We start from the raw sequence: 24708 nt of genomic DNA on the forward strand, positions 1-24708 counted from the left end.
AAAATTTTGTCAAGAAATTGCAAAATTCTATACACATTTTTGATGAAAAAAAGGAAAAAAATCTATAGACAAACGGGGCCTAAATCTGTGTGAAAATTATTTTCCACTTAGCATTCCAGATTTATATTTTTCTTCTCCTTGTTGCTACTTTGATTTTTTTCCTATTTATGGGATTGCATGCACTTATCAAGGTATTCCCAAAATAGTTGTCAGAATTGAAAAAATAAAAAGTGAAATAAAATTATAGTAAGGGAAAGAAAAGGAAAAAATTAAGGTAATTATGTGATCACAATAAATCGATAGTATTTTTATCATTACATAATGACGAAAATACGCTAATAAAATAAGTACTTTACAAGTTGTAACTTGGAAACCAAAAAAAGGACATACGTATATTACTTGGAGCCCAAGAATAACTGCTTTTACTGTTGTTTTTTTTTCAAAGTAGAATCGGATTAAAAGTCAGTTGGGTCCCACCATGAGAAGGTAATGTCCTTTTATACTCCTATATATATAGACACCCTATCGTAACAAAGGAATTTCTCATCTTCAATATTAATTCAAACATGCGTCATTAAATTAAACCCTAATTCACCATGGAAATTTTAGCCTAACCTAACAAAGTTTCAGAGCACCATGGCGATCTTCTTTTTCTCGATAGCAGCCTTACCAATCTCAATTTCAAATCCACAAGTGCCCATCAGAAAGGCAAATCAAAACAGAACTTTTGAAACAAGTTTCTCTCTTTTAAGGTGAAATTTTCATATTGTGTTAGCGTAGATTGTATAATGAAGGATCAATTATATGTATTATGGTGTTTGGGTAGTAAATAGTGTTAATGCTGATTTCATACAGGATTGAGCAATTTATTCTGAATGTTGAAGAAGATGGCTCAGAAAGAGATAATAATGGAGCAGGATTTAAGAAAGCTGGATGTGACGAAACTACATCCACTTTCACCTGAAGTTATATGTAGGCAGCCTACAATCAACATTGGTAATTTTTATTATAATCCCATTCTTGTTTTCCTCGGCAAGTTAATTATGGACTAATAAAATGGTTTAAACTTTTGTTAGGCCTAATTGGCCATGTAGCACATGGCAAAACCACTGTTGTCAGGGCAATCTCTGGTATCCAGGTATCCTTAATTACTCTTTTATCTGTAGCCCTTTGAATAGTTTTTGTTATGTTTGGCCGTCTCAATTTCTTTTGTTTTTTATTTGATCATTGATCATATTGTCCATACATTGTACTAGATAGAAGAGAAATACGAGGCTGAAAAAGCGATAACTGTCTTTTCTATAATCTTGTTAATACGAGATTTCTGTGAAATAACCAATTTATAATTTTTAGGGAAGATTACGCGACACATCAATCAAACATATACACTGTATTTACCATTCGTAGCTATACTTTTAGCAAATTTACCATTCGGAACTATATTTGAATTTTATAGCAAATCCATGAAACTAGAGATTAATTGTTTTGAACTGAAATAAGGGAGCAACAAGCTCTCCTAGCTCAATTGGTTAGAGGGCCCACTTAGTTAGCGGAGGTCTTGAGTTTGACTCTCAACAAGAGCATTTTATTTTTCTATAATTCTGTAATTCGCCTTGGTTGTATTTGTTGAATACTTGTATACACCCCTGTATACAGTTGTATCTTTTGTACACACCTTGTAATTCGCCTTGGTTATAGTTGATATATGTTGTATTAGTTACGCGAATGAATACAATTGCGCGAACGAATACAGTTGATATAGGTTGTATTCGTTGGGCGAATATTCGTTGCGCGTTTGAATACAAATGATACAAGTTGGTAACAATTGAATAGTAGTTATTAATGGTAATTAGACAAACTATAGTTACTAGGCTTTAAACTATAGTGCTTTATGAAAAATCCTCTAATTTTTACCTCTTGCTTTTATGGATCTCTTACTTTTTTTATGACATCTAATTATCAGACTACTCGATTCAAATGTGAACTGGAGCGTAACATAACTGTGAAACTTGGATACGCAAATGCAAAGATATACAAATGTGAGGATGAAAGTTGCCCGCGGCTTTTATGCTACAAGTACGTATGTTAATGTGAATTATTTGTTCCTATGCTTTCTTGAAGAATATATTGTTAAGATCTACCTAAATTTTTAGGTCATATGGAAGTGGTAAAGAAGATAATCCTCCATGTGATGTTCCTGGATTCAAGAACTGCAAGATGAAACTGCTTAGACACATTTCTTTTGTAGATTGCCCGGTATGGCTACTTTATTCGTGGAACCTTAAAACATTACTGCACTTGGCGACAAGCCAGTAGAATTTGTTCTTTGCATTTATATTTTGCTACAGAATTCTTATAAAAATGTGGAGGGGCTTTCTTCTGAATTTTGGCAACATAATTTAGGATTGATCACATGGTAACTTGTCTGAATGATCCTGCATTGAAATTGTTTTCTTTTTTTAGTTTTATAGCACGCTGCAGTTTTATCTTTCTAGGAGTTAGTATGTTTGGGATTATAGGTGATAAGTCAATTTTTCTACTACTTGAAACCTGGCAAAGCATCTGTACTTTTTGCCACATGTGTTTCCTCAAAATTTTGGTTGTCCTATTAATCTGAGTAATGAGTTACATTACTACATTGTAACTATATTTAGCTTTGGCTGCTTTGTTATGACTTGGTGTAGGGGCATGAGATACTGATGACTAGAATGCTGAGCGGGGCAACAATTATGGATGGAGCTTTTCTTCTAATAGCTGCCAATGAAAGTTGTCCTCAGCCCCAAACTCTAGAGCATTTATCTGCTGTTGACATCTTGAAGCTCCAAAACCTAATCATTCTTCAGAACAAAGTTGACATTATACAGCAGGATCAAGCTAGAAATCAGTATAAAGCAATCCGTGAATTTCTGAAGGTTAGTCTTTCCAAAGAGTTTTGCAAGTTTATTGCCTGGTATTTTAAACATTTTGCTAAAGAAGAAGTTCATCTTATGCCTATCAGGGAACAGTTGCAGAAGGTGCACCAGTTGTACCTATTTCCGCGCAGCTTAATTACAACATTGATGCTGTTTGTGAATATATTGCGAGGATTCCCATTCCTAAGAGAGATTTTGTATCACCTCCCCGTATGGTTGTGATTCGATCTTTCGATGTGAATAAGCCTGGTTGTGGGATTGATGACATGAAGGGTGGTGTTGTAGGTGGAAGTATCATTAAGGTATAACTGTATAGAACATACTTTAATGTGTCTACATGTATAATGATGAAAGTTGTCTTCTGACAATTCCTCAATTTTGGGAAGCTGTTGGTAAACATATCTGAGTTTAACCTTTAAATTCTTTATTATCTAAACATATATGATTGACCTCTGGTTCTCAGGGTGTTCTAAAAGTGAATCAGATGGTTGAGCTTCGTCCAGGCATCCTTGACAAAACTGCAGATGGAAAAACCATCTGTACACCAATATATTCCAGAATTATGTCATTATTCGCAGAGCAGAATAAGCTTCAGTTTGCTGTGCCAGGAGGCCTTATTGGGGTCGGCACATCAATGGATCCTTCCCTATCACGCAGCGATATGCTTGTTGGTCAAGTCCTTGGAGACGTTGGTACGCTCCCTGAAGTGTATATTGAACTTAAGGTTAGCATGCTTTCTTTAGCCATTTTAGCTTTTGTTGTAATATCTTTTATTGATTACTAAATCATGCTATTTATAGTTCCTCCTGATACATTTGACCATTTATTGTTTTGCCAAATCACTAGGAATATGTGCTACACTAATCCTCTTGGCAACTTATCTTTTATCTGCAGATTAGGAAAATTAAACTGCTGCGTCGGCTTGTAGGGGTTGAGAAAAAAGAGTCAGAAGTGCAGGTGTCGAATCTGGTGAAGGGTGAGGTACTAATGCTGAATATATTGTCCATGGCAACTGGGGCTCAAGTCATTATAGCGAGAAATAACAGCGCGAAATTGCAACTAACTGCACCTGTATGCACTGGCATAGGCGAGAAGGTGGTGCTCAGCCGTCGAGTTGGTGGCCACTGGCGTCTCATTGGGTGGGGAGAGATTGAAGACGGAGTGGAACTAGATGTGCCACCCACACCTGCAGATATTCTCTTTACAGTGTGAACTTGTTCTTTCTATTTTATGAATTGCTTTCTGATGATTGTTTCTTTTTAGCTTTTGTTCCTACGGATTTGTATTGTCGACTTGTCGAACAATAGATTTTTGGCATGACACATGCTTACTTCAAGCCACTAGACACTAGACATGCTTTGTGAAATTTTATGTTTTAGTCAGTGACTTAGCGATTGATTTAATTCAGATTCCTCTTTCTTCTACATTTTTTTCCTTTTCAAAATGAAGAAACTCCAATTGAGATTAGTACACGGGTACATGTTCTTTTTAGGGAAATTACCAGCTATGTCCATTTATAAGTAGCTCATTACAAAAATTGGCCAATAGATAAAATATTACTAATATTAGTCAAATTAGCCAATTAGCTATTTGTAGCAAAAAAATATCAAATTTTTGCTTTGTTTTGAGTGGGTGTTATTAGAATAGATTGGACACAACTTAAGGAGCTTGAATTTCAGTTTTGGGATGATTTGGTGAAGTTTTGAGGTGGTTTGAATTGAAAATTCGAAGTAAAAGCTGAACATGAAACAAATGATATGTGTATCACACTGTGTATCATTTGTGTATCACATATGTATCATATTTGTATCAATTGTGTATCACATGTATATCCATGTATACCTGTGTGTGAGATACATGCGTCATACATGTTTGATACATGTGTTGCAGAAGACTTTTTTGAACTCGATTTAATTACGAATTTTGATGCAAAACCAGTCCAAATCACCTCCAATCTTCCTCAAATTTTGTATATTGACTTATCTATATATTTTCAATGAATTTCAACTATACCCATTGAAAAAGTTCCTTTTTTGTTTAAATTTTTGGAATATTGTATAGATTTTTGTGTTTCATTACCTTATTTGCTACCCCGTCCATGAAATTTCCTTTCCGTCTTGTATCTAATGTTGCTAATGACGCTTAAAAATATGGAAGGTGATTTTTGCATGTGATTCTTTGAGAGAAAGAACCCTATTATTTGGTTTTTCAATTCTTGTTGGCTAGTTTTGGTAAGTCTATGACTAATGGCTAAAGGTTGGTAAGTTGAGATTTATTTGGGACATTTGTGTAAGTTTCCCTAGATACGTCTATTGCAAATTCAAAATGGTCATATAATCCATTGCTTGATGCACAGTTACAAGCTAATAACTGGAAAACAATTTCTGCTGCCGAAATACCTACACATTTGAGCCCTCATGGACCAAATTTTTAATGGCTTGTTTGGCCGAGCTGCAAAAATCAGCTTATTTTGAGAAGTGATTTTTCTCAAAGTGTTGAGTTTAACCTCCAGCACCACATATACCATCAATAGATGTGTTGAGATTAACAAAAAGGATTGGAGGTTTGATCCAATTAGACACCTCATTGAGAGAGATGTTACTGAGATTACATATGTCTGCCCAATTCTGATATTCCTAAACTTAGCTTTCACCTTATTAATAATGTTGAAGGATATTAAGAAGGTAGGCCTAGCAATAGAAGGTCTTTCCGTTCCATATTTGGATCTGCATCTTGATCTCCATTGCTCTAATACTAAATAACCACTTCAAAAAGATTCGTACCAAACCCAATCTTAATAATTTGAATGCACAGAACGAAAACCTTCAACATTGAAGGTTCAACTCTTAAGTAAACTCTCTTTGGAGGAAGGTCATCTCTTCTAAATTTCACATTCAATATGGATAGACTACTTGCGCTCATAGTTCTGTACTACGAAAACACATTCATTCGCACTGGAACTGTTTCTTTCCGTCAGTTCATGCATAGTCACAACTTGGAAACAAAAAGAATTAGATTTCGGGAAGATATAAGGAGGGGCATCCCTTCTCAAAGGTCAATTACCCAGATTTATATGTCATTGCCGCAAAGAAAAGAGCCACAGTATCAAAGAAAAAATTGAAGTATTTCTACTTCAGAAGAAACTGCAATGGATTTCACAATCTTTCCTTTGATACTGTGGCTCTTTTCTTTGCAGCAATGACATAGTATTTGTTCTTCAGTCTTGGGAATCCACTGGATAACTCCACCAACCACTTCTGATGTTGGCACAGAAAATTTCTGAACAAGAAAGAAGATCATTTGGACCTCGACGCAGACTGCTATTTGAAATTTTTAAACAGTCCACCATTAACTGTTCGGTTAGAAAGGAATCAAACAACTTTTTTAAGGGAATAAGGATAATGTACTTAGCCTTAAACAAAGCTCTATAGTTTTGCTATTATTTTGTTGTAGGCAGTCTCTTTTAAGTGATGCAAATGCTTGTACAAGACACAACCTACAAATGTTCGAAGCACTTTCTTAGTGCTTTTGTTCGTCAATTTTACCTTGTCATTATCATAATTTGGCAAGTGCCCAATACTTGATTTTACCAGACTAAATCATTACCAAAACCAAACGCCATAACATTTTGATTAACACACTTTTTCTTGAAACAACCATTCCCAACTTTTGTCTATATATTACAGGAAACTGATTGCTTATTCCTAATCCCATGGCTTTTGATCCTTCAGAAACATTGAATTCTGTAATTCCTTCACTAAAAGGAAGGAAACTTCAATCTAGAGAGAAAGTTAACTACATTCTGCATCTCAAAATAAGTATGCGTAACAATGATTGATGTAAAACAAAAGTATAGATTGAAGACGCCATAGATAGAAACAAGGGGTTTCATTGATTTGACTATGAGGAGCAACTGACACCAAGTTCAGAATTACAACTACATTCTTCTCAAATTCACTCACTAACAAAAGAACTAGATCTACAACCAGACTTACATACAAAAGGAAAACAAAGCAAAAGTAGTTTCAGTTTCAACAGTCACTAAACAAGTCTAAGCTGCAGCTTTCCTGGGAGATTTTGTGGCCTTAGCAGGAGATTTCGGTTCCTTTTCAGCACCGCCAGTTTTCTTAGGCAACAAAATCGGGTTGATATTCGGAAGAACACCGCCATGAGCAATGGTCACACCAGCTAGAAGCTTCCCTAGCTCTTCATCGTTCCTCACAGCCAACAGAACGTGCCTTGGAATAATTCTGTTCTTCTTGTTGTCACGCGCTGCATTCCCAGCCAATTCCAACACCTACAATAGTTTATCACAATAATTTCAATAAAACTATTTAATGTGTTAAGCGTGTTCAAATAACATAAATTACTCCATACCCCATTTTTTTTTGACCCAAAAATAAGGCAAAAACAGAAACAACACATGAGAATATTGAAATCCTGAAGCAAACAAATATCATAACCACTAAATTAACCCAAATGACTTTGGGAATCAAAGTAACAAATTCCAAATTAAATTTTCAGATAATAAGACTTACTTCAGCGGCCAAATATTCAAGAACAGCAGCCAAATAAACAGGAGCACCACTTCCAACACGTTGAGCGTAACGACCCTTCTTCAGGTAACGACCAATTCTACCGACGGGGAATTGAAGACCGGCTTTGACGGACCGAGAAACCGGCTTCTTCGATTGGCCACCAGCCTTTCTGCCGCCGGCACCCTTTTTCGCTTTTCCGGAAGTATCCATTTGGAAATGAGAAAGAGCAAAGTTGTGATTTGTGAAAAAGAATTGATATTATCAGTTGATTGTCGGAGCGGTAGATGTGGATGAATGTATTTTGCGGGTTTGTTGTATTTATAGTGGAATTTCTGGTATTCGGTTTTTTGATGAGGGCCGTTGGATTTTGATATAATCTACGGTGCAAAATTCAGTGGAAGCGATCCGTGTCCTTTTGAATGGACCAATGGGAAGCGAGGGTTAGTTTGAATTTTGGTGAAAGAATAATTTTCCCGCCTGGAAAGGAATAAGCTTTTCCCAAAGTGTTTTTCTTTTACAGAATTAAAATAGGAAGGGGAAAACCCCAATTTAATTAAGATAGTTACTGAATCCAGAAAAAAAATGTTACTGAATACTAGTAATAATTCAATTGCTTTGTGGCCTCGTGAACATTTTTCAGAATTTTATTAGCTTTTTGCTCTTCTGGTCCAGAAATAATGATGTTATTGCTATATTTGAGAAGTCAAGTGTAATTTTTTTGCAAATATTTTTTAAATATCTTAACAATGATTTCTTTTACTAGTATTATTTATAATATTTTTACTTAATTTTTAAATATGTAACTTTTGTTAAAAATTTATCGAATTTATAGAAGTTAGATGTATTCATTCCAGTAATACATCTGCACGTCGTTTTTATAGATAAAGGAAGTAGTGTGGTGGCAACTTTTTTTAAAAAATATTGGACTCCACACCCTTTGGTCGTTAGATGAGGTATGTAATTATATTTTTCTGGTACGACAAATTCAATAATGTAAACACTTCGTTCCTTGTCTGTTGGCTCCTACAAAGGCTCATATGACTCGATTTTTATGTCATCATTCAAACACAAAGTTGAAAAAATGTATGGAATGACGACTAATACACCTCAACTTTAGAATTGTATTACTATTTACATCCTCATATGTACACACACTAGAGTCTTCAAGTACAATATTATTTACTTCCTATTGATACTCAATTTTGTCCTCATATTTTTCTCAAATAGTATATATACTTTCAAAACATCGTTTTGTATCATTATTTAGTTTACAAATCTATACAAGAATTTTCTATAAATTTCCATAACTTTTAGAGCTTTAAAATTTATTTTTCTTGCATTTAAATTACTTGAATACTTATTAATTACTCCTTCAAATTATTTTGTGATGACTTAATTACCAAAAATTATTATTTTGCATCTATAATACATGTTTCAAATATTTTACTTCATTTATATAATTACATTAGTATTTTTGAAGCTATTTGCACAATCTTACAATGATAGCCTATATTTTACAATTTTGTTGCATTTGTCATTTTATTCAAGGTCAAAATAATATCTTACATTTTTATAACATTCTACTATTGTTTTAAAGTATTAATCTGCATAAATAGTTTTTTCACAATTTATTTAACTGTTTTATTTAATTATTTCCCCCTTAATTTCTTATATTTTAAAATCTGGCCCAAACAGGCCAAATTCGGACCCCAGTTCACCAGCCCACACCTAAAACTCTAGCCCAATAACCCCTAGCCAATACCAACAACCCATCATCCCATGCCCGTTTTATATGACCCGCCCCATCTTCCTTTAATCTTGGCCGTTGATCTTAAAGATCAACGGCTCACTAGCCCACCCCCTTTTTAAATCCATCAAGCCTAAACCCTAACCCCATTGTCCCACTACCCGCCGCCTCTAAAGTCTCTCTGTCTCGCCTCTCTCTGAAGAACCCTAATCGTCGCCCTTCACCAATCCCTTTTCTAATCCCGTTAGCAATGGCATTCACTTATTATTTACTTATCATATTCATGTTCCTTCTCCATTGGTTGCCTCTTTATGGTATTACTAGTAATCGCACTATTTTTGGCAAGTACATATTTTCGAATCAAAGGGAATCAGTTTTAGTCGTTGGGATTCAGACAATATTTCGTCTAGATACGTTTATATCAAGGCTATATGGGTCCGATTAACCAAGATCTCCGACAAAAATTGTCAACTAGGGTTTACCTAAATTTTTCCTAATCCGACTTTTTATTGATTCTTCATGTTATTATCTCCTTATTTATGTTTATTTTACAATACTTCCTTGATTTGTTTGCTTGATTTCTACTACTATATAAATCCTTTCCCATTTCCCTTTGAGAGAGACTTTTAGAGCCTGTTTGGATGGGCTTGTTTTAAGTGACTTTTAAGCCGAAATAGCTTTTAAGCCATAAGTTAGGAATTCTAGCTTTTTGCTTTTGGTTTGTTTTTGTCATTTTAGCTTAAAAACAAGTGCTTAAAAGTACTTTTTTACTTTATCCAAACACTACAAAATGGCTTAAAAGCTATTTTAGCTTAAAATCAATTAAAACAAGCCAATCCAAACAGGCTCTTAATCACTAGATTCACTAAAAATTGAAGCTATTACTCTATTGTTCTCTCATTCTCTTGTTCTATTACTTTGGTTCTTGATCGGTTGAAAGCCAAGGCCACCAGAATTTGATTTTTCAACTTTTCTTGGTGTGAGCACTACCCGGGGTTCATTCGAAGCCCTTGGAAACTCTGACGCACTAAGATTCTGGGTTCTATTGCTCTTTGTTGACATTCAGAGTACTGTGGAATTCATTCTTTCTTGTTGTCTGTTTATTCAACTGATTACTGGTAAGTCTCTTGGCTTTGCGATTTCATTCTTCTGTGTTTATGTCCTGCATATTCACGCCTTTGATTTTCATGACCTAAGGTGTTCTTAGACCACCTCTATGTATAACTTTGTTGGCATTTGAACCTGTTTTATAATCCGAACTTCTCTAGCATTTGAATTCATCTAAGATTTCCAGTTTTGAGACATTATTAGTTCTATATGCTTAACTTGAACAATTTGGGCTCTCTTAAGCTCGCCGAGACTAGTAGGTTGGTATTTGAATGTTTACATTTATTGCCTAACATGAGTTTGCTTCCCTACTTTGTCCTGAGTCATGGTACTGACTAGCTCTTATTTAGAGTGTACTTAAGACCTTCATGTTAACTATGATCCGCTCTCATGCTAATTTTGGCACTTTGTTATGTCTTTGTTTGCTGAATCTCGTATCCTTTAGTGATTATTTGAGACTTTAGAGTAGCTATCTCTACTTGTGTTTCCTTACCATGTTTGTTACTGTTTGCTTCATGATGTAAGTAAGCATGTCTGTCTTATGATATTGTGATGGATACTTAACATAATTTGGACCCTTAGGCTTTAAACCCTTTAAGTTAGTGCTCTACCCAGAATTGTTTGGTATTATGCACCTTTGTATGTTAATCTTGTAATCTCAGGAAACTTGATTCTCCTTTAACTCTCTCAATGTGTTTTCTGCCAATATGTTACTTCTTGCTAAGTGTTGAACCTATAATAGAAATCTGCCCTCTAAGTCTTGTTGACCCTCTTAACTGGCATGTTTTGTGTTTGAGGCAACTCTGCTATGTCTGCTTTTCTAAAATACAAGTGCATCTCTTCAAATTTTATCCCTTAATCATTGTTCTCTCATTCTCATCTGTTATCTGTAGTATTCTAAATTTGTCACTCTTGGTCGGCTGAAAGTCAAGGCCACCAAAACTTTCTCTATAGACCTCCCTAGTGTGAGCACTGCTCGGGGTCCATTTGAAACCCTTGTGAACTCTGACACACTAGAATTTGGGGTTCTTTGGCCACTCTCTTTACTACTGAGACTAAAGCTATCTCTGACACTTAGTTCTTTCCTCATTCTATCTACTCATTATGCAAACTGGTAGTTTAATTGATTTCTATGTAATTCAATGTTTGGGTCATATAGCCAATATATGGTTGTTTGGTTTGGCTTGAGTTCCTATATGGTTTCTAGGCTGTGCTGATGAATATAGTCCTCTGTTGGTATCTGGGTATGCTATTTGTGAAAGAAGAGTTTGTTGAAGACCCAAGCAATACTGGGTATCTCCTTTTCGGCCTGCTATAGGCCTACTATTATTATTTGTAAAATATTTGTAGTTACATTCATCATTAGGTTTGTAATAATTTTGTAATAAACAATTTGGGGTATTAGTGAAATTGGGGAAACGAGCATACTCTAATGTTTGCATGAAAGGGTAGAAAACATGCCTATAGGGTTCGTATGATCTACTTGTTATTTTATCCAACCTGCCATACATGCTATTCAATTTTCATGTACACTGGTAGAAATCATGCCATTAGGAGAATCACACACTCACACAACTTGTCTACTATTAAGCGCAAGTGCTTTATTTATTCCCATGTCTACTGCTATGTGTTACTAGACAGCATGCCTATAGGAAACAAATGTCAATAACTATTCTTTCAATTTGCATAACTGCAGCACATTCGTTAGATACCATGCCTATAAAATTATACTAGCTTATGTTCTACTGACTTTCACCTAGATACCATGTTCTTAGGACTTAATCGATTAATTAGCTGTTGTTATATCTATCGCTTACTTAAATAGCATGTCTATAGGAATTTGCCAGCTGTTGGAACCTAGCTATAAACACTGCTACTCGCTTAGAAAGCATGCATATAGGATCAAACATGAGTAATTCTGATTATTTCCAATGGTTTTCACCAATATTTTAAAAAGGCGGGGGCGTGAGGCAGAGGCGTTTTATCTCTGACGAGGCGAGGTGTAAGCCCTGAGACATGGGGCGTAAGTCCCACGGATCTTTAAATTTTACTAATTTCAAGAATTTTAAGATAGTACAAAATAAAAAATAATTACAAAAAGTTATATTAAAATCACAAAAGTATGACAAACAATCTATTTAAAATATTTATAAATTATAATTCAACTATGAATAATACCAAAAGTATGACATATATCATAATATGCAAATTAGCAGCAATGTCGTTACAACTCAAACATCAAAAGTAATGTATTCAATGCAAAATCTTATATGTATCTCTTAAATGAATCTTGAAAGAATTTCGATATTATAATTTGATATTTTTTAAATACTCCTTTTATTTAATATGCTTTCTATTTGAAAGAGAATTTATATAAAATATAATTCACAATTTAAATATGATTTTCTAGCATCGTTTATTTTTAAGTTTCAACAAGTTAATAAAGTAACACATAATTCGCCATACAATACTATGATAACTAATTATTTGTAAATAGTTACTAGCTAATACCGAGCTATTAAAATAATAAGTATTATATCTATAAACGTGAAAAAATAATATTTAGAAAAGAGATTATGGACTATTATATAATAAAGACATAACAATAGTTAATAAATAAATACTTTTAAATGAAATATTTATTTAAAATCTACTATCATAGCAGTCTTAATTTTTATTTTAATTATGACATAAAATACTCCCAACTTAATGATTTATAATTAAGAAAAAAGTAATTTTGAATAGTCAACGATTTATTAAGAAAATTTGAGGATTTACAAGATTAGTTACACCCAATTGCATAAAGTTCTATTAGGCGAGCCCAGTACACTGAGCGTTGGGCGTGTCCCGGGTGTAAGCCCCGACGGCCGAGGCGTAAGTCTCACGGAACTAAGCCCCACACATAAACTAGGGGCATTTTACGAGTGCTACATCCCAGGGCGAGCCTCGGCTAAGTCCCAATTCTACCTTTTAAAACAGAGGTTTTCACTGCTCCTTACTGCGTAAATCACTTAGAGATCATGTCTATAGATTTAATAATTTACAACCTATAATCTCAATAATCAGCATGCAATACCAAATACTCATAAAACTGTATAGTTGTTTGGAAATCATGTCTAAAAGTTTAAAGTTGCGACTTGCATCTGAAACTGCCTGTACGTTTGAATCCAAGGTCACATAGAAACCATGTCTATAGGGCTTAATGACTTTAGTTTTCCTCAATTCTGAAACTGTCAAACGCCTGACGTGAGAATCTGTTTGCGTGTATTTGTTGTCTAAGTGTGGAGGCTAACTTGAGCCCTTAATTGCCTTTACGTGAGGTCCTACGTATTTTGTATGTCGCCTAATTTTATCATTTTGAGCAGCCTAAGTAAAGTCTAGAACCACCCAAATAGAGGTCCAATGCCTCCTGGACCATAGGCATGGGACGGGTAGTGCACACGTAGGGCACGACTTAGAATTGAACTAGAGCGCATTTAGGTAAACAACTTTAACATAGTAATCGGGTAGTAGGAGATGATAGTATGTGCCCGTTGAATAATAAGAGTAACTCCCTACCTCAAGGGAGTCGCGAAGTATTATTTATGTTACACGAGGTGATCCTTTAGGCTAAAAAACTTAGGACCCCGCCTCCCCTTTCTCTCTTTCTTAGTCATCTAATATAGACCGTTATAGTTGTATCCTTGTAACCCTTAAGATTTTTATCAATTCTCGTTGTGTTATAATAAATTTCTTTGACCCTTACTCTCTTTGCTTAATTATAATCCACATAGTCTTAAGTTCGGCCGGGACCCACAGTTGTGGACCTCGAAGAGTGCCTAACACCTTCTCTTTGAGGTAATTTGAGCCCTTACCCAATCTTTGGTGGCGTTGACTTGTCAAACAAAGTTATCTGCATAATAGGTGCCCTAACACACCTTAAAAACTGTTAGGTGGCGACTCTTCTTCTTATAGCACCCTATATTCCATCCAAATGAGTTGTCACAACGTCGAAACCCGATTTTGCGAGAAAACGGGGCGCGACACTTCCTCACATGACTCTCGTGCACTCTTCTCCACATTGGCATCAGCAACAAAAATACGGTCGAATAAATGACTATCCACTTTTAGCTCCTCAATTTAGCGTATACGCTCCTTTTCAACTTCACACATTTCGGTACTATTTTGTTGGGCAGCAAATACAACAACCTTTGTATTCAATTGAGCTTTCAAGTCGTGAATAGCACTGCCAAATCTGTTGATTGTCTTGTACAAAGTAATCTTTTCCTTTTATAAGTGTCTAATCTCATCTGTAATTTTCTTACTTTGATATTTCCAATTTTTTTAGCTTGTTTCATTAGCCAAGTTTGGCTCAAAATATTCACTTGTTGAAAATTTTCCTCTTGATGGAACTCGCTCTCTTCTTCATTTTGAGGCTATTCCGGAATATCAACTAAGTCCGCAACTTGTTGGTCATCGAATATTTTAATTAGTCCTTTTACTTTGGTCTTTATGCTCTTCATTGTTGCCCTGAGATCTTTTCTATCTTTTCCGTTTTTATCTCTTTGCTCTACTAGTTTATTAGTTTGCTCCACTAGCTGCGTCACCATATTTATTATATGTGCATCATGTTCCACAGTCTCCATATCGTTGCTCCTATCAAACTCACAAATATTATTAGAAAGATCATAATAAAAGTTTGGAGAAGGGTAAAAGAATTAGGACAACCATCTCAATAGTGTCAAAAACTATTGACTAAATTACAATATCCTAATTATCTAAACAAGGATCAAAAACTTATTGCATCCAAACACACACATAAGTACACGCGGTCGTCAAGTAATAAAGTGACTAAAAGTCGGATGTCGAACCCACGAGGACTTGTTATCAACTATTGACTAAATTAGACTATCCTAATTATCTAAACAAGGATCAAACTCAAAAATATTTGAATCTAAACTAATTAAAAATTAAGGAAAAAGAATAGTAAACTTTGAATGAAGGAAGAACATTTTTTTATGTTATCAATCTGATGAAAACAATCTGGGCTATCTAACAATTTTGTTGTATTCTTCACTTTAATTGACTGCTTGATTTATCTGTTTTATCGGCTGACAATGTTAATATTGCTTATAATAATCTATCAGGTTCTTACTCACCTATTCAAGCTAATCTAACGCCTATATGTCTATAGAGTTAGATTCAATAAGAAAGCATTCATAATTCCCGTATAATAACTAACCAAGGTAATTAGCATATGTCTATCCTAACCACAAAACCATTCCCGATGCCCATGTTCAAGAAATTGCTCTACTCAATCCTATATGCAATCTAAAATTCTCACTTTCGAGTTTAATTCTAGATTCATAGATAGTATTAAATTAGTGATCGAGCAATCAAATAATTAAGTGTAGGATTGAATAAATAAACCAATACGATAAATCAAGAATTCAAAATCAATATTTGAATAATAACAGTCATGAAGGAACTACAACCCTAGAACGTGAAGTTTAGCTCCACATGGACATGGCAGTCAAACAATAAACCATCCAAAGAAACATAAAAATTACTAAGTTTGGCGGAAGAAAGATGGAATCTGATAAAATTCGGCCTCCACGGGCTCATGCTCTCCCTTGGTAGGAATTCTCCTTCAAAAAACGTCCAAACCCCCTTCTTAGACATGTTAGGGAGCATTTATAGGTTAGGATCGAAGTCTCCAAGTCTAAATTTCAAAAGGAAATAATTTGCTCTCGGACAGGGGACTAGGCCTTTAATCTCGCAAGGCTTGGTCTGGAGCGCGCCATAAGCCAGTTGAAGCAAGGCCTGGGACGAGGTAGCCTCTCGCTATAAGCCAAGCGAGGAAGGCCTATGGCGAGGTAGCCTCTCGCCATAAGCTAGGCAAGGTGGCCCGTCTTGCTCCGGTTTTTTCTTTTTCGTGTTCTTTTCTTGTATTTTTGACATCCTTTTGTGCAATTATTATTCCTTCATGGATTTCAATGATCCCATACATAAAAATAACTCAATTAAGCTCAAACGTCACACAATTTATTATTAAAATACCAAAATATAAGATAAAGAAGTGTATTAAAAATATAGAACTATAACCAAACATCAAAACCCAATAAAGCGTCAAAGATCTTGAACGCAAATCTATTAATCCTTACTCAAAACTTAGACAATTGCGTACATTTTGGAGCTATGACAAAGCATAATGCATCAATGGACTTAGCAATTTGATACCTTTGAACCCTCCTAGCGTCTGATGTGGCAAGGTGATAGCATCTAAAATAGTGCTCAAGCGCAAGCGCGTGAAGAGGAGCTAAAAACTTAAAAATATCTTATAAATACGTTAATATTCTTGTGACATTAATATTGGAAGCGAAGCCAACTTGGAACTTGGAAGAGTAAGATTGAAAATGTGGTTCAAACTTTGCCAAATTTTTTTCAATTTTTTTTGGCAAACACATATTTGTTTATAGATTTTATCCATGTTTTAGCAAATTTCTAAATCCCAAAACCAACTCAAGAGCTGTTTTTGGCCCAAAATATTACCGTTTTGTTTATAAAAAAATTTCAAAAAATTCCCTAAACTTTTGGATTTAAGAACCCACTTTCTGTTATTATGACGCAACTAATTCATATCTACCATTTTTCCTTCATTAAACTCACGCGGCTTTGCTCTCCTCTATAAACAAAAAAAAGTGAAATATATTTTGAAAAATTATGTCCAAACAGATTTTCATCTTCAAACCAAACTTCACCCAAATTAAATTTTTTAAAATAAATTTAGAAATCTATGGCCAAACACCAGCTTAAAGTCTTGGCCTCACTTTTCGATCATTGGTGAGTTGAGATCGTAGCCTCAACTTTGGGGTTATTGGCCTCATAAGTTTAGTGAATGTCTTATTTGTGGGCAAGCTTGTATTTTTTTGCATATTTTCGAACGAGCTATAAATCATAGCTTCAGACTGATTTTGAGTTACGTTTTTTCTAGTTTTGAGATTCTTTTGGTGATGTTTTAGAGCCATTTTAGATGGGGTTTCTTGAAATGAAGTTCGAACGAGATGAAGTTCAATTTTTGTATAATTTTCTATAACGGTCTAAAAGTATATATAAACACCTCTTATCTATATTATACAGTACTATATTAAAAGCACGAAGGTCCTTAGCAAAATGTCGTTCGCCTTTTTTACCATTTAAAAATAGATTTCACACTAGAGAAAATCACCATTTAATTATTTCTCTAATTTTTAGAGTTTTGAAATCAACTAAAATATTTCTTATTTAATTTTCCTTATTTGAATTATATAGTGCTTATGCTTTCCTGAGCCGAGGGTCTATTGGAAACAGCCTCTCTATCATCATAAGGTAGGGGTAAGATCTGCGTACACACTATCCTCCCCGGACCCCACGATGTGGGATAAGACTGAGCATATTATTGTTGTTGTTATTATTTGAATTATATAGAAAGTCAATCAATATTTTACCTTATTTAGATTCTTAACTAATATGAACTAGGTAACATAACTATTATAATACCTTGCCTACTGCTTATTCTATTGCTTAAAAACCTAGGCACGAAGAGTAATCATCAATATATCTGTCATTGTTTAATTTATGGCATATTAGTGAAAAATCATCGTGTGATGAATTGTATATTGCTTTTTGTGATAAATTAAAATTAGAAGTTATCTTAAATTCACTTTCTGTTTAATGGTTTTTTTGAAAGCTGGTGAACTCCCTTTTTTTTATGTGCTTATTATGTTAGGATGAATCTTATATTATGATAAGATTTATTTTTGCGTGCAGGAAATAAATTATGAAATCTTGCATCATAGATAAAAACAGGAAAAACTATGGTATGTGGAGCTATTTAAGACCTGATCAAAATTAATATTGTAGCAACACCATTAAATACTACACAAGCTCCGGTTTCTTTAATAGTCTTTAGTCAACGAGGAATTATAGTTCTACTCTTTTTATTCATGAATATAATATTATTGATTTATTATACATATGTGCTTGATGAAATAATTGAAAGAATTAATTAAATCAACTTATTCCTGCAATGGTGTATATTTTAATTTGATTATTTGACGCATTGAATGCAAGAGTTTGTTTTATGTTGTGCGGCCATAGGAGTCTGATTCGGTGAAGATGTCTACAAGTTCATACATGTACTTTACGCATGGTATAGAATTATAAAAAAGTTACTACTTTATTATTATTAAAACTTTGTAAGTGCAATTTTTTGTTAATTCCGTACGCATCTATTAAGTCAAAAGAATATTCTTACGAAAATAAACTGAACGCTTAAAAGTTGGAAGCATTTGTTGAAACCAATAAAATAATAGACTATCAATCATAGACGAGATATATATCATTGATTGTTCATCATGTCAAAAATACAAAATACAGAAGCCATAAATTAGTTAAATAACCACTACTTCACTCAACTCCCAGAGAATGTGAAGATGTTTAGATAATTTAATATCTATTGAATAACTCGAAAAAAATTCTAGATATGTATGCAACAAAAACTTTATAATTTTTAGATATTTAATTTTGTATTGCTAGTCAAATAAGTTAAATTACACGTGCGACGCATGTACGCTCTATTTAGTACACTTATATACAAGGTTAATGCATTATTCGTAGTAAGTGTACAATAATATATAAAGATGTATATAAATTATTGTAAAATAAATATTGGCAATATGGATAAGAAAACATGATCACGTTGATTGGGGTGGTAAATGGGTGGTTTGGGTTGAATTTGGGCGGATCAAGATGGGTTGAGTCAATAAATGGGTCGTTGCCTAACCCAGCCCAAAGTGTACTTGGACTAAGATGGGTTGGGTCAATATGGGTTAAATAATGGGTCATAGCCCAACCAGTCCAACTTGACCCGTGTTTTAGAACCATGTTCATCTTGCATAAACAAGGCCTTTTACCTTTTATACATCTATGTATGTTCCCCACTTTCTTAGCTTCTTCATAATTTATTCGTTTCATGAACTAACAATGCATTGTTATATACTCCCTCCGGTCCATAATAGGTGACCAATTTGCTTTTAGCACGCCCATTAAGAAAATACTAAATTCTATACAAAAATACCTAGTATGACTAAATTACCCTTAATTAAATATTTAAAATATCTAGTATGACTAAATTACCCTTAATTAAATATTTAATGTGAGGAGTAAGAAAACTTTAAAGGGATATGTACATAAGGTTAATTTTGTAAAAACAAATTGAATTCTTTCTTGATTATATAAATGGACACTTATTTTGGACTAAGGGTGGCAAAATGGTTAAAAGAAAACAGTTAACCACCCATATTATCCACTAAAAAATGGGTTAGATAATGAACTTTTTAAAAACGGGTCAAATATGGATAAGAACCATATTATCCATTTAGAAAATGGATAACCAATGAGTAACCAATGGATAACCAATGGGTCTAACTTTTACATTTGTAATGCCTCAAATTGGGGGTTCCTTAAATTAGAGAGATTAAAAATTCTCCCAAAAGTGATCATATACAAGAAGTCATGGATAATATGGGTGTCCCATATTATCCGCCGGTTAACCCTTTTTTATCCGTATTAAATATGGGTCGGGTCGGGTAATTAATCCGTTTTTTCATTACCCGTTTTCGACTCGAACCATATCCGACCCGACCCACCCGTTTGACACTCCTATTTTGGACCAAAATAAAAAACAAATTGGTCACTTATTGTGGACCGGAGGGAATATCTAATTTTAAATTTTAGCTAAGAAACACATATGAATTAGTCTTATACTCAACTATTCATGAGCTTTTATAACTTTCTAAAAAACCAAATAAATATTTTAAAGTGTATAAGAAAGAAGAAAAAAAAGCAAAGGAAATAGCGGTTGAAAAAAAAAAGACAATGTTTCAGAAAATCTTTTGAATTTTTTTTATGGAAGATAAAGGTTTGGCTAGTTGATTTTTTTTCTTCATGATGTTGGAAGTGTTCCATAAACAATTCATTTAGAAAAGAGCCTTCCGCCCGTACAAATTTTTTAGAAAACCTTATTGATTAAATCTTTTACAAAAAAATAACCAGACATTTTTCTTTACAAACTTTTATTTATATCTATTTATGTAGTTATTATTTGTTCTTTACAATGTAACACACGAAACCCTACTCCCCATACTCCCTCCTTTTCAAAAAAAAAGAAAAAATAAAAGAAATACTACTAATATTTTGAGAATCAAAATATATTTTTTTAAATAACAAATCAGTATTTAAAATTGTAAGTTCAAAAAAAATATCTTTTATGTTATTCTAAATAACTAAATTTCACCAAACTCTAAACTCTGTTACAAAATTATTCATATTTACATTAAACTTAAATACATTAGTCTCATTTTTAAACTTAGATACAGAAACTAATGATCGGGTAATTAAGTAAATTTTCATACAAGCCTTCGGTTAGGTTGAGATCCCTTTCTTATGGGTGAGTTTCATGGGTTGTATTTGGGCTACTTTATGGGTTATAGTGGGCTATAAAAAATGGTGGATTAAGTTGGGCTCAGCCCAAATAGACCCATGAGCTAAAATATTTGTAGCCCAACCCATTAACCTCTAAAAAAGATTGGCGGGTTAGATGGGCTTGGGCTTAAACTGTTACCCCTAATCACGCTAAGTACATTACAATGTGTTGGATTGTATACCTAGGCTGTATACCTAGGCTAATCTCCCTTTATTTTAGAGAAAATCTCACTTTATACCCATTAATTCTAAACTATTTGCCTTTTAATTTCCAGGCCCAAATTATTTACTTCTCCTACCCATGCGGCCCAAACTATTTATCCGGCCCATGCATTAGCTCATTCCCCTCATTTAATGCCTCAGTTAACGCTATTTCACCCAGCCATTTCTTTCATTTCAAAAATCCCATAGCTAAACCATGAGAAATCATATTTCACACAGCAGTTACTGTTTGACTTGTGAATTTTTCTTCAGATTTTGTTTCTATCTTCAATATTATTGTACATGAGTTTCACTCCAAAATCCTCTTTCTATATTAGTATTTTTTTTTGTATTTATTATATTTCTGAACCCATGTGTTGTTGCAGTTATATATTAAGTTTTCTAGCTCTGATTTTTGTGTGTGTATGAAGATCCACCATTGATGAGCTTGAAGCTCCTGTATTTAAAATTTTATTTTGAAGATTTATTGTTTGATTCGATGTGGGTGCTATAAAATATTGATTATAGTACCTTCAAGTAAGCTTCCCGGATCTGAATTTTTATTGTATTTTAGTATTCACCATCGTTGGGCTTGAAGCTCTTGAATTTAAATTTTTTATTTTGAAGATTTCTTGTTTGATTCAAAGTGGGTGCTGTTAAATATTGCTTATAGTACCTTCTGGAAGTTCATACTGAAATTTGATAGCATTTGGAGCTGATTTGAGGTGATTGAGATCAAAATTTTCAGCTGAAAATGGAAGAAGAACACAGCTACCCAATAGTATACCGCTAAGATATACAATATGTTGTAGGAGTATATAGCTATACTGCAACAATATACTATTATAGTTTACAATATACTGCAACGGTATATTGTAATAATCGAAGAAGAACACAGTTACCTAACAATATACCGCTATAGTATACAATATACTATAGGAGTATATGTTATACTGCAATATTATACTATTATATTATACAATATATTGTTATAGTATACTGTAATAATATGCAATATGCTGTAACAATATGTTGTAATATTATACAATATACCATGATAGTATACTTATTACTCGTAAATTCACTTGCCTTTTCCCTTTTAATTTGCTTTAAGCTTTTGCCAGCGTGAGGGAAAAATTGAAAATGCAAAAAAAAAAAAGGGTATTATAGTATGCTATATAATGTAATGGTATACTCTTACAATTAGACCCTTTTAGAAATTTTTGAAATTTTTATTGACAACTGATATTATTTCAGTTTAATAATTGAATTAAAAAAAAAATTAACTCTTTGCGTAAAATTGTATACCCTGTTGGTATAACTATATATTATACTGGTATCATATGTTAGTTAATATTTTTTGGTTGTATTAGCTACATTTAATTGGTACACAATTAGTGAAAACAGTAAATGAAATTAGATTATGAAGAGAAAAAGAATATAAAAAAAGAAAGTAAATGAAATTAGAAAAGGAAAAAATAAAAAAATAAGACGAAAACGTGAAAAAAGAAAAAGGAGAAAAGAAAGAAAAAAAAGAAAAAAGAAAAGAAAAAAAGCATAGAAATAAAAAAGAATTGGAGAATAAAGAAAAAAGTCCTCACAAAAACTACTATGGGTAGGAAATATAATTAGTTTGATGGGTAGAAAAACAAATGGGTACACAATGATAAATAGTTTTATTTTTGTGGGTAACTGTGTCATCATCCCTTTATTTTATTCATCTTCCTTTTTATTGTCTGGAATATTAGTAAGTTGTTGCTCATCTGTTTAGAATCAATAAATTCTATTCTTTATCTAATTCTTCCTCTTATTCTACCGTTATTGTCTTTATGTTTGAATAATGGTTAGTAATAACTCAAGGTAGATTAAATTCTTAAGTTTGTGGTATTCTAATTTGTGTAATTCAAATTCAATCTATCCTTTCGTAGTGTGCTTTGATAAATCTATTTGCTTCCGTGAGGTATCATAAGGATCATGATTACAATTTACAACCTCTTTAAGATACGTTAGAGGAAAGTGATAGTTAAAAATTAAGTTAATTAGTTTGGTGGTTATAATGGTGGTTTGATAAGCAATTTATTAAACGAAACTCCCCCAGCATCATAATCCGGACCGTAACCGGCACTTGGCAAAACGAAACTTCTTTATTCTCTTTTATTTCTTTCTTTAGCTGCAATGACAGTTTGTCTCAACTATTTTTCTTCTTTTTCGTATGAAATTTAGAAAAAAATTGACTAAAATCCAATCTTTTAGCTAAATAATTTTTTAGCATAAATAATGAAGTTTCAGCTATTTTTTTAATTATATAAATTCAGAAAGAGATGATAAAAAATGTAATAATTTTAAAAGGTAGTAAAATATTTTACTTTAAAAGATATTACTACATGGACAAAAAATTCACATGGTAGCATGTTTGTCACCCCCATCAGATGAGATTGGTTTGGGGGGTGATGATTTTGAAATGCCAAGTTAAAGAAAGATAATTAAGACTAGGCATAATTTAATTGTGCACTAAATAAAATATGTCAAGCTTTGGGGCTCCTGAGGTATTATTATTATTATTATTATTATTATTATTATTATTATTATTATTATTATTATTATTATAAGAGGAGGAAGAAGAAGAAGAAGAAAATAAAATACCTTAATTGCTCCTTAAACTTGCAACTGAATTTTTAAGTTGGCCTATAAACTCTTGCTTGTTTTATTTTAATACGTCTACCTGATGAAATGACTATCAATAAACACTTTATATTAACAACTTGTTTGGATGGTTGTTACTCATTGTATCGTATTGTATTGTTATCACAAAACAATATTTGTTTTGATTGTTTCATTAAAATTGGTTGTATTGTATTGTTAAATCCATTGTTCCGAAACAATAAAAAGTCCCATTTTTTTGAAACAACCGATTTGGTGTAGTGGGATCGTTTCCTATTTTTTCAATTATGCCCTAACTTATTACTCCATAATTATATTTTACCTTTTACCTTTTTTTTTTATTTTTTATTTTAACTCCAAATCTCCCACCCATCACCTGTATTGTCTTCGTCCCTTTTTTCCAGAACTTTTTGCCGCTCCCAACTCCAACGTAAATTGCTAATTTGTTAGAATTTGCATGAATTTAATTGCTTAATCTATTCATAAGACAAATTTAGGGATAAATTAGTAGAAAGGGATTTTTTAACTTATTTTTATGCTTAATTCTTGATAAATTTAATATTTAAACAATCGAGGGTATTTTAGTAAATTTATCAGTTACATTACAGTACGATACAGTCAAACCAAACAGTAAAATATTATTTAACAACAGCAAACAATACAATCTATCCAAACGTCGTATTCATAAAACGTACAATACAATACAATACAACACAATACAATACATTATAAAACAATGAATAACAACCATCCAAACAAGCTGTAAGTGTATTCTTCAGTTGTTGTGACATAAATGACACATCACGTGTTACATTTTTTACATTTAACATGTGTAATCTATTATCATCGCCTTTCTTTCCGCTTATAAACTATAAATTTTGTGTGTTCCCATGGATTTGAAAGTACAAATTTTCTTCCTTATTAAAATTGACGATTTCGAAAGTAAAACAAAATAAGTAATTAAATTGATCGATCACTGTTGGGTTGTCTGACGGCGGCGTTAGGTGTCATCACGACCTATAGTAAATTTTGGGTCGTG

At 33.1% G+C, this 24708-nt stretch overlaps 2 protein-coding genes across 2 annotated transcripts; one reads left to right on the forward strand and one right to left on the reverse strand.

Annotated features, from left to right (window-relative positions):
* On the forward strand, window positions 524-4336 carry LOC109213480 (eukaryotic translation initiation factor 2 subunit gamma-like). Its single transcript, XM_019377283.1, has 9 exons — window positions 524-752; window positions 856-996; window positions 1077-1138; window positions 1964-2076; window positions 2154-2256; window positions 2685-2912; window positions 2999-3214; window positions 3376-3636; window positions 3807-4336. Exons 2-9 carry the CDS (start codon window positions 876-878, stop codon window positions 4122-4124), a joined length of 1422 nt encoding a protein of 473 aa, XP_019232828.1. The 5' UTR covers window positions 524-752; window positions 856-875; the 3' UTR covers window positions 4125-4336.
* Window positions 6784-7753, reverse strand: LOC109213486 (histone H2A). Its single transcript, XM_019377296.1, has 2 exons — window positions 7451-7753; window positions 6784-7209 (listed from the first exon to the last, which is right to left on the reverse strand). The coding sequence occupies exons 1-2, from the start codon at window positions 7658-7660 to the stop codon at window positions 6964-6966; spliced, it is 456 nt and encodes a 151-aa protein (XP_019232841.1). The 5' UTR covers window positions 7661-7753; the 3' UTR covers window positions 6784-6963.

Source organism: Nicotiana attenuata, chromosome 2, assembly GCF_001879085.1.
Source record: "Nicotiana attenuata strain UT chromosome 2, NIATTr2, whole genome shotgun sequence".
Taxonomy (NCBI): domain Eukaryota; kingdom Viridiplantae; phylum Streptophyta; class Magnoliopsida; order Solanales; family Solanaceae; genus Nicotiana; species Nicotiana attenuata.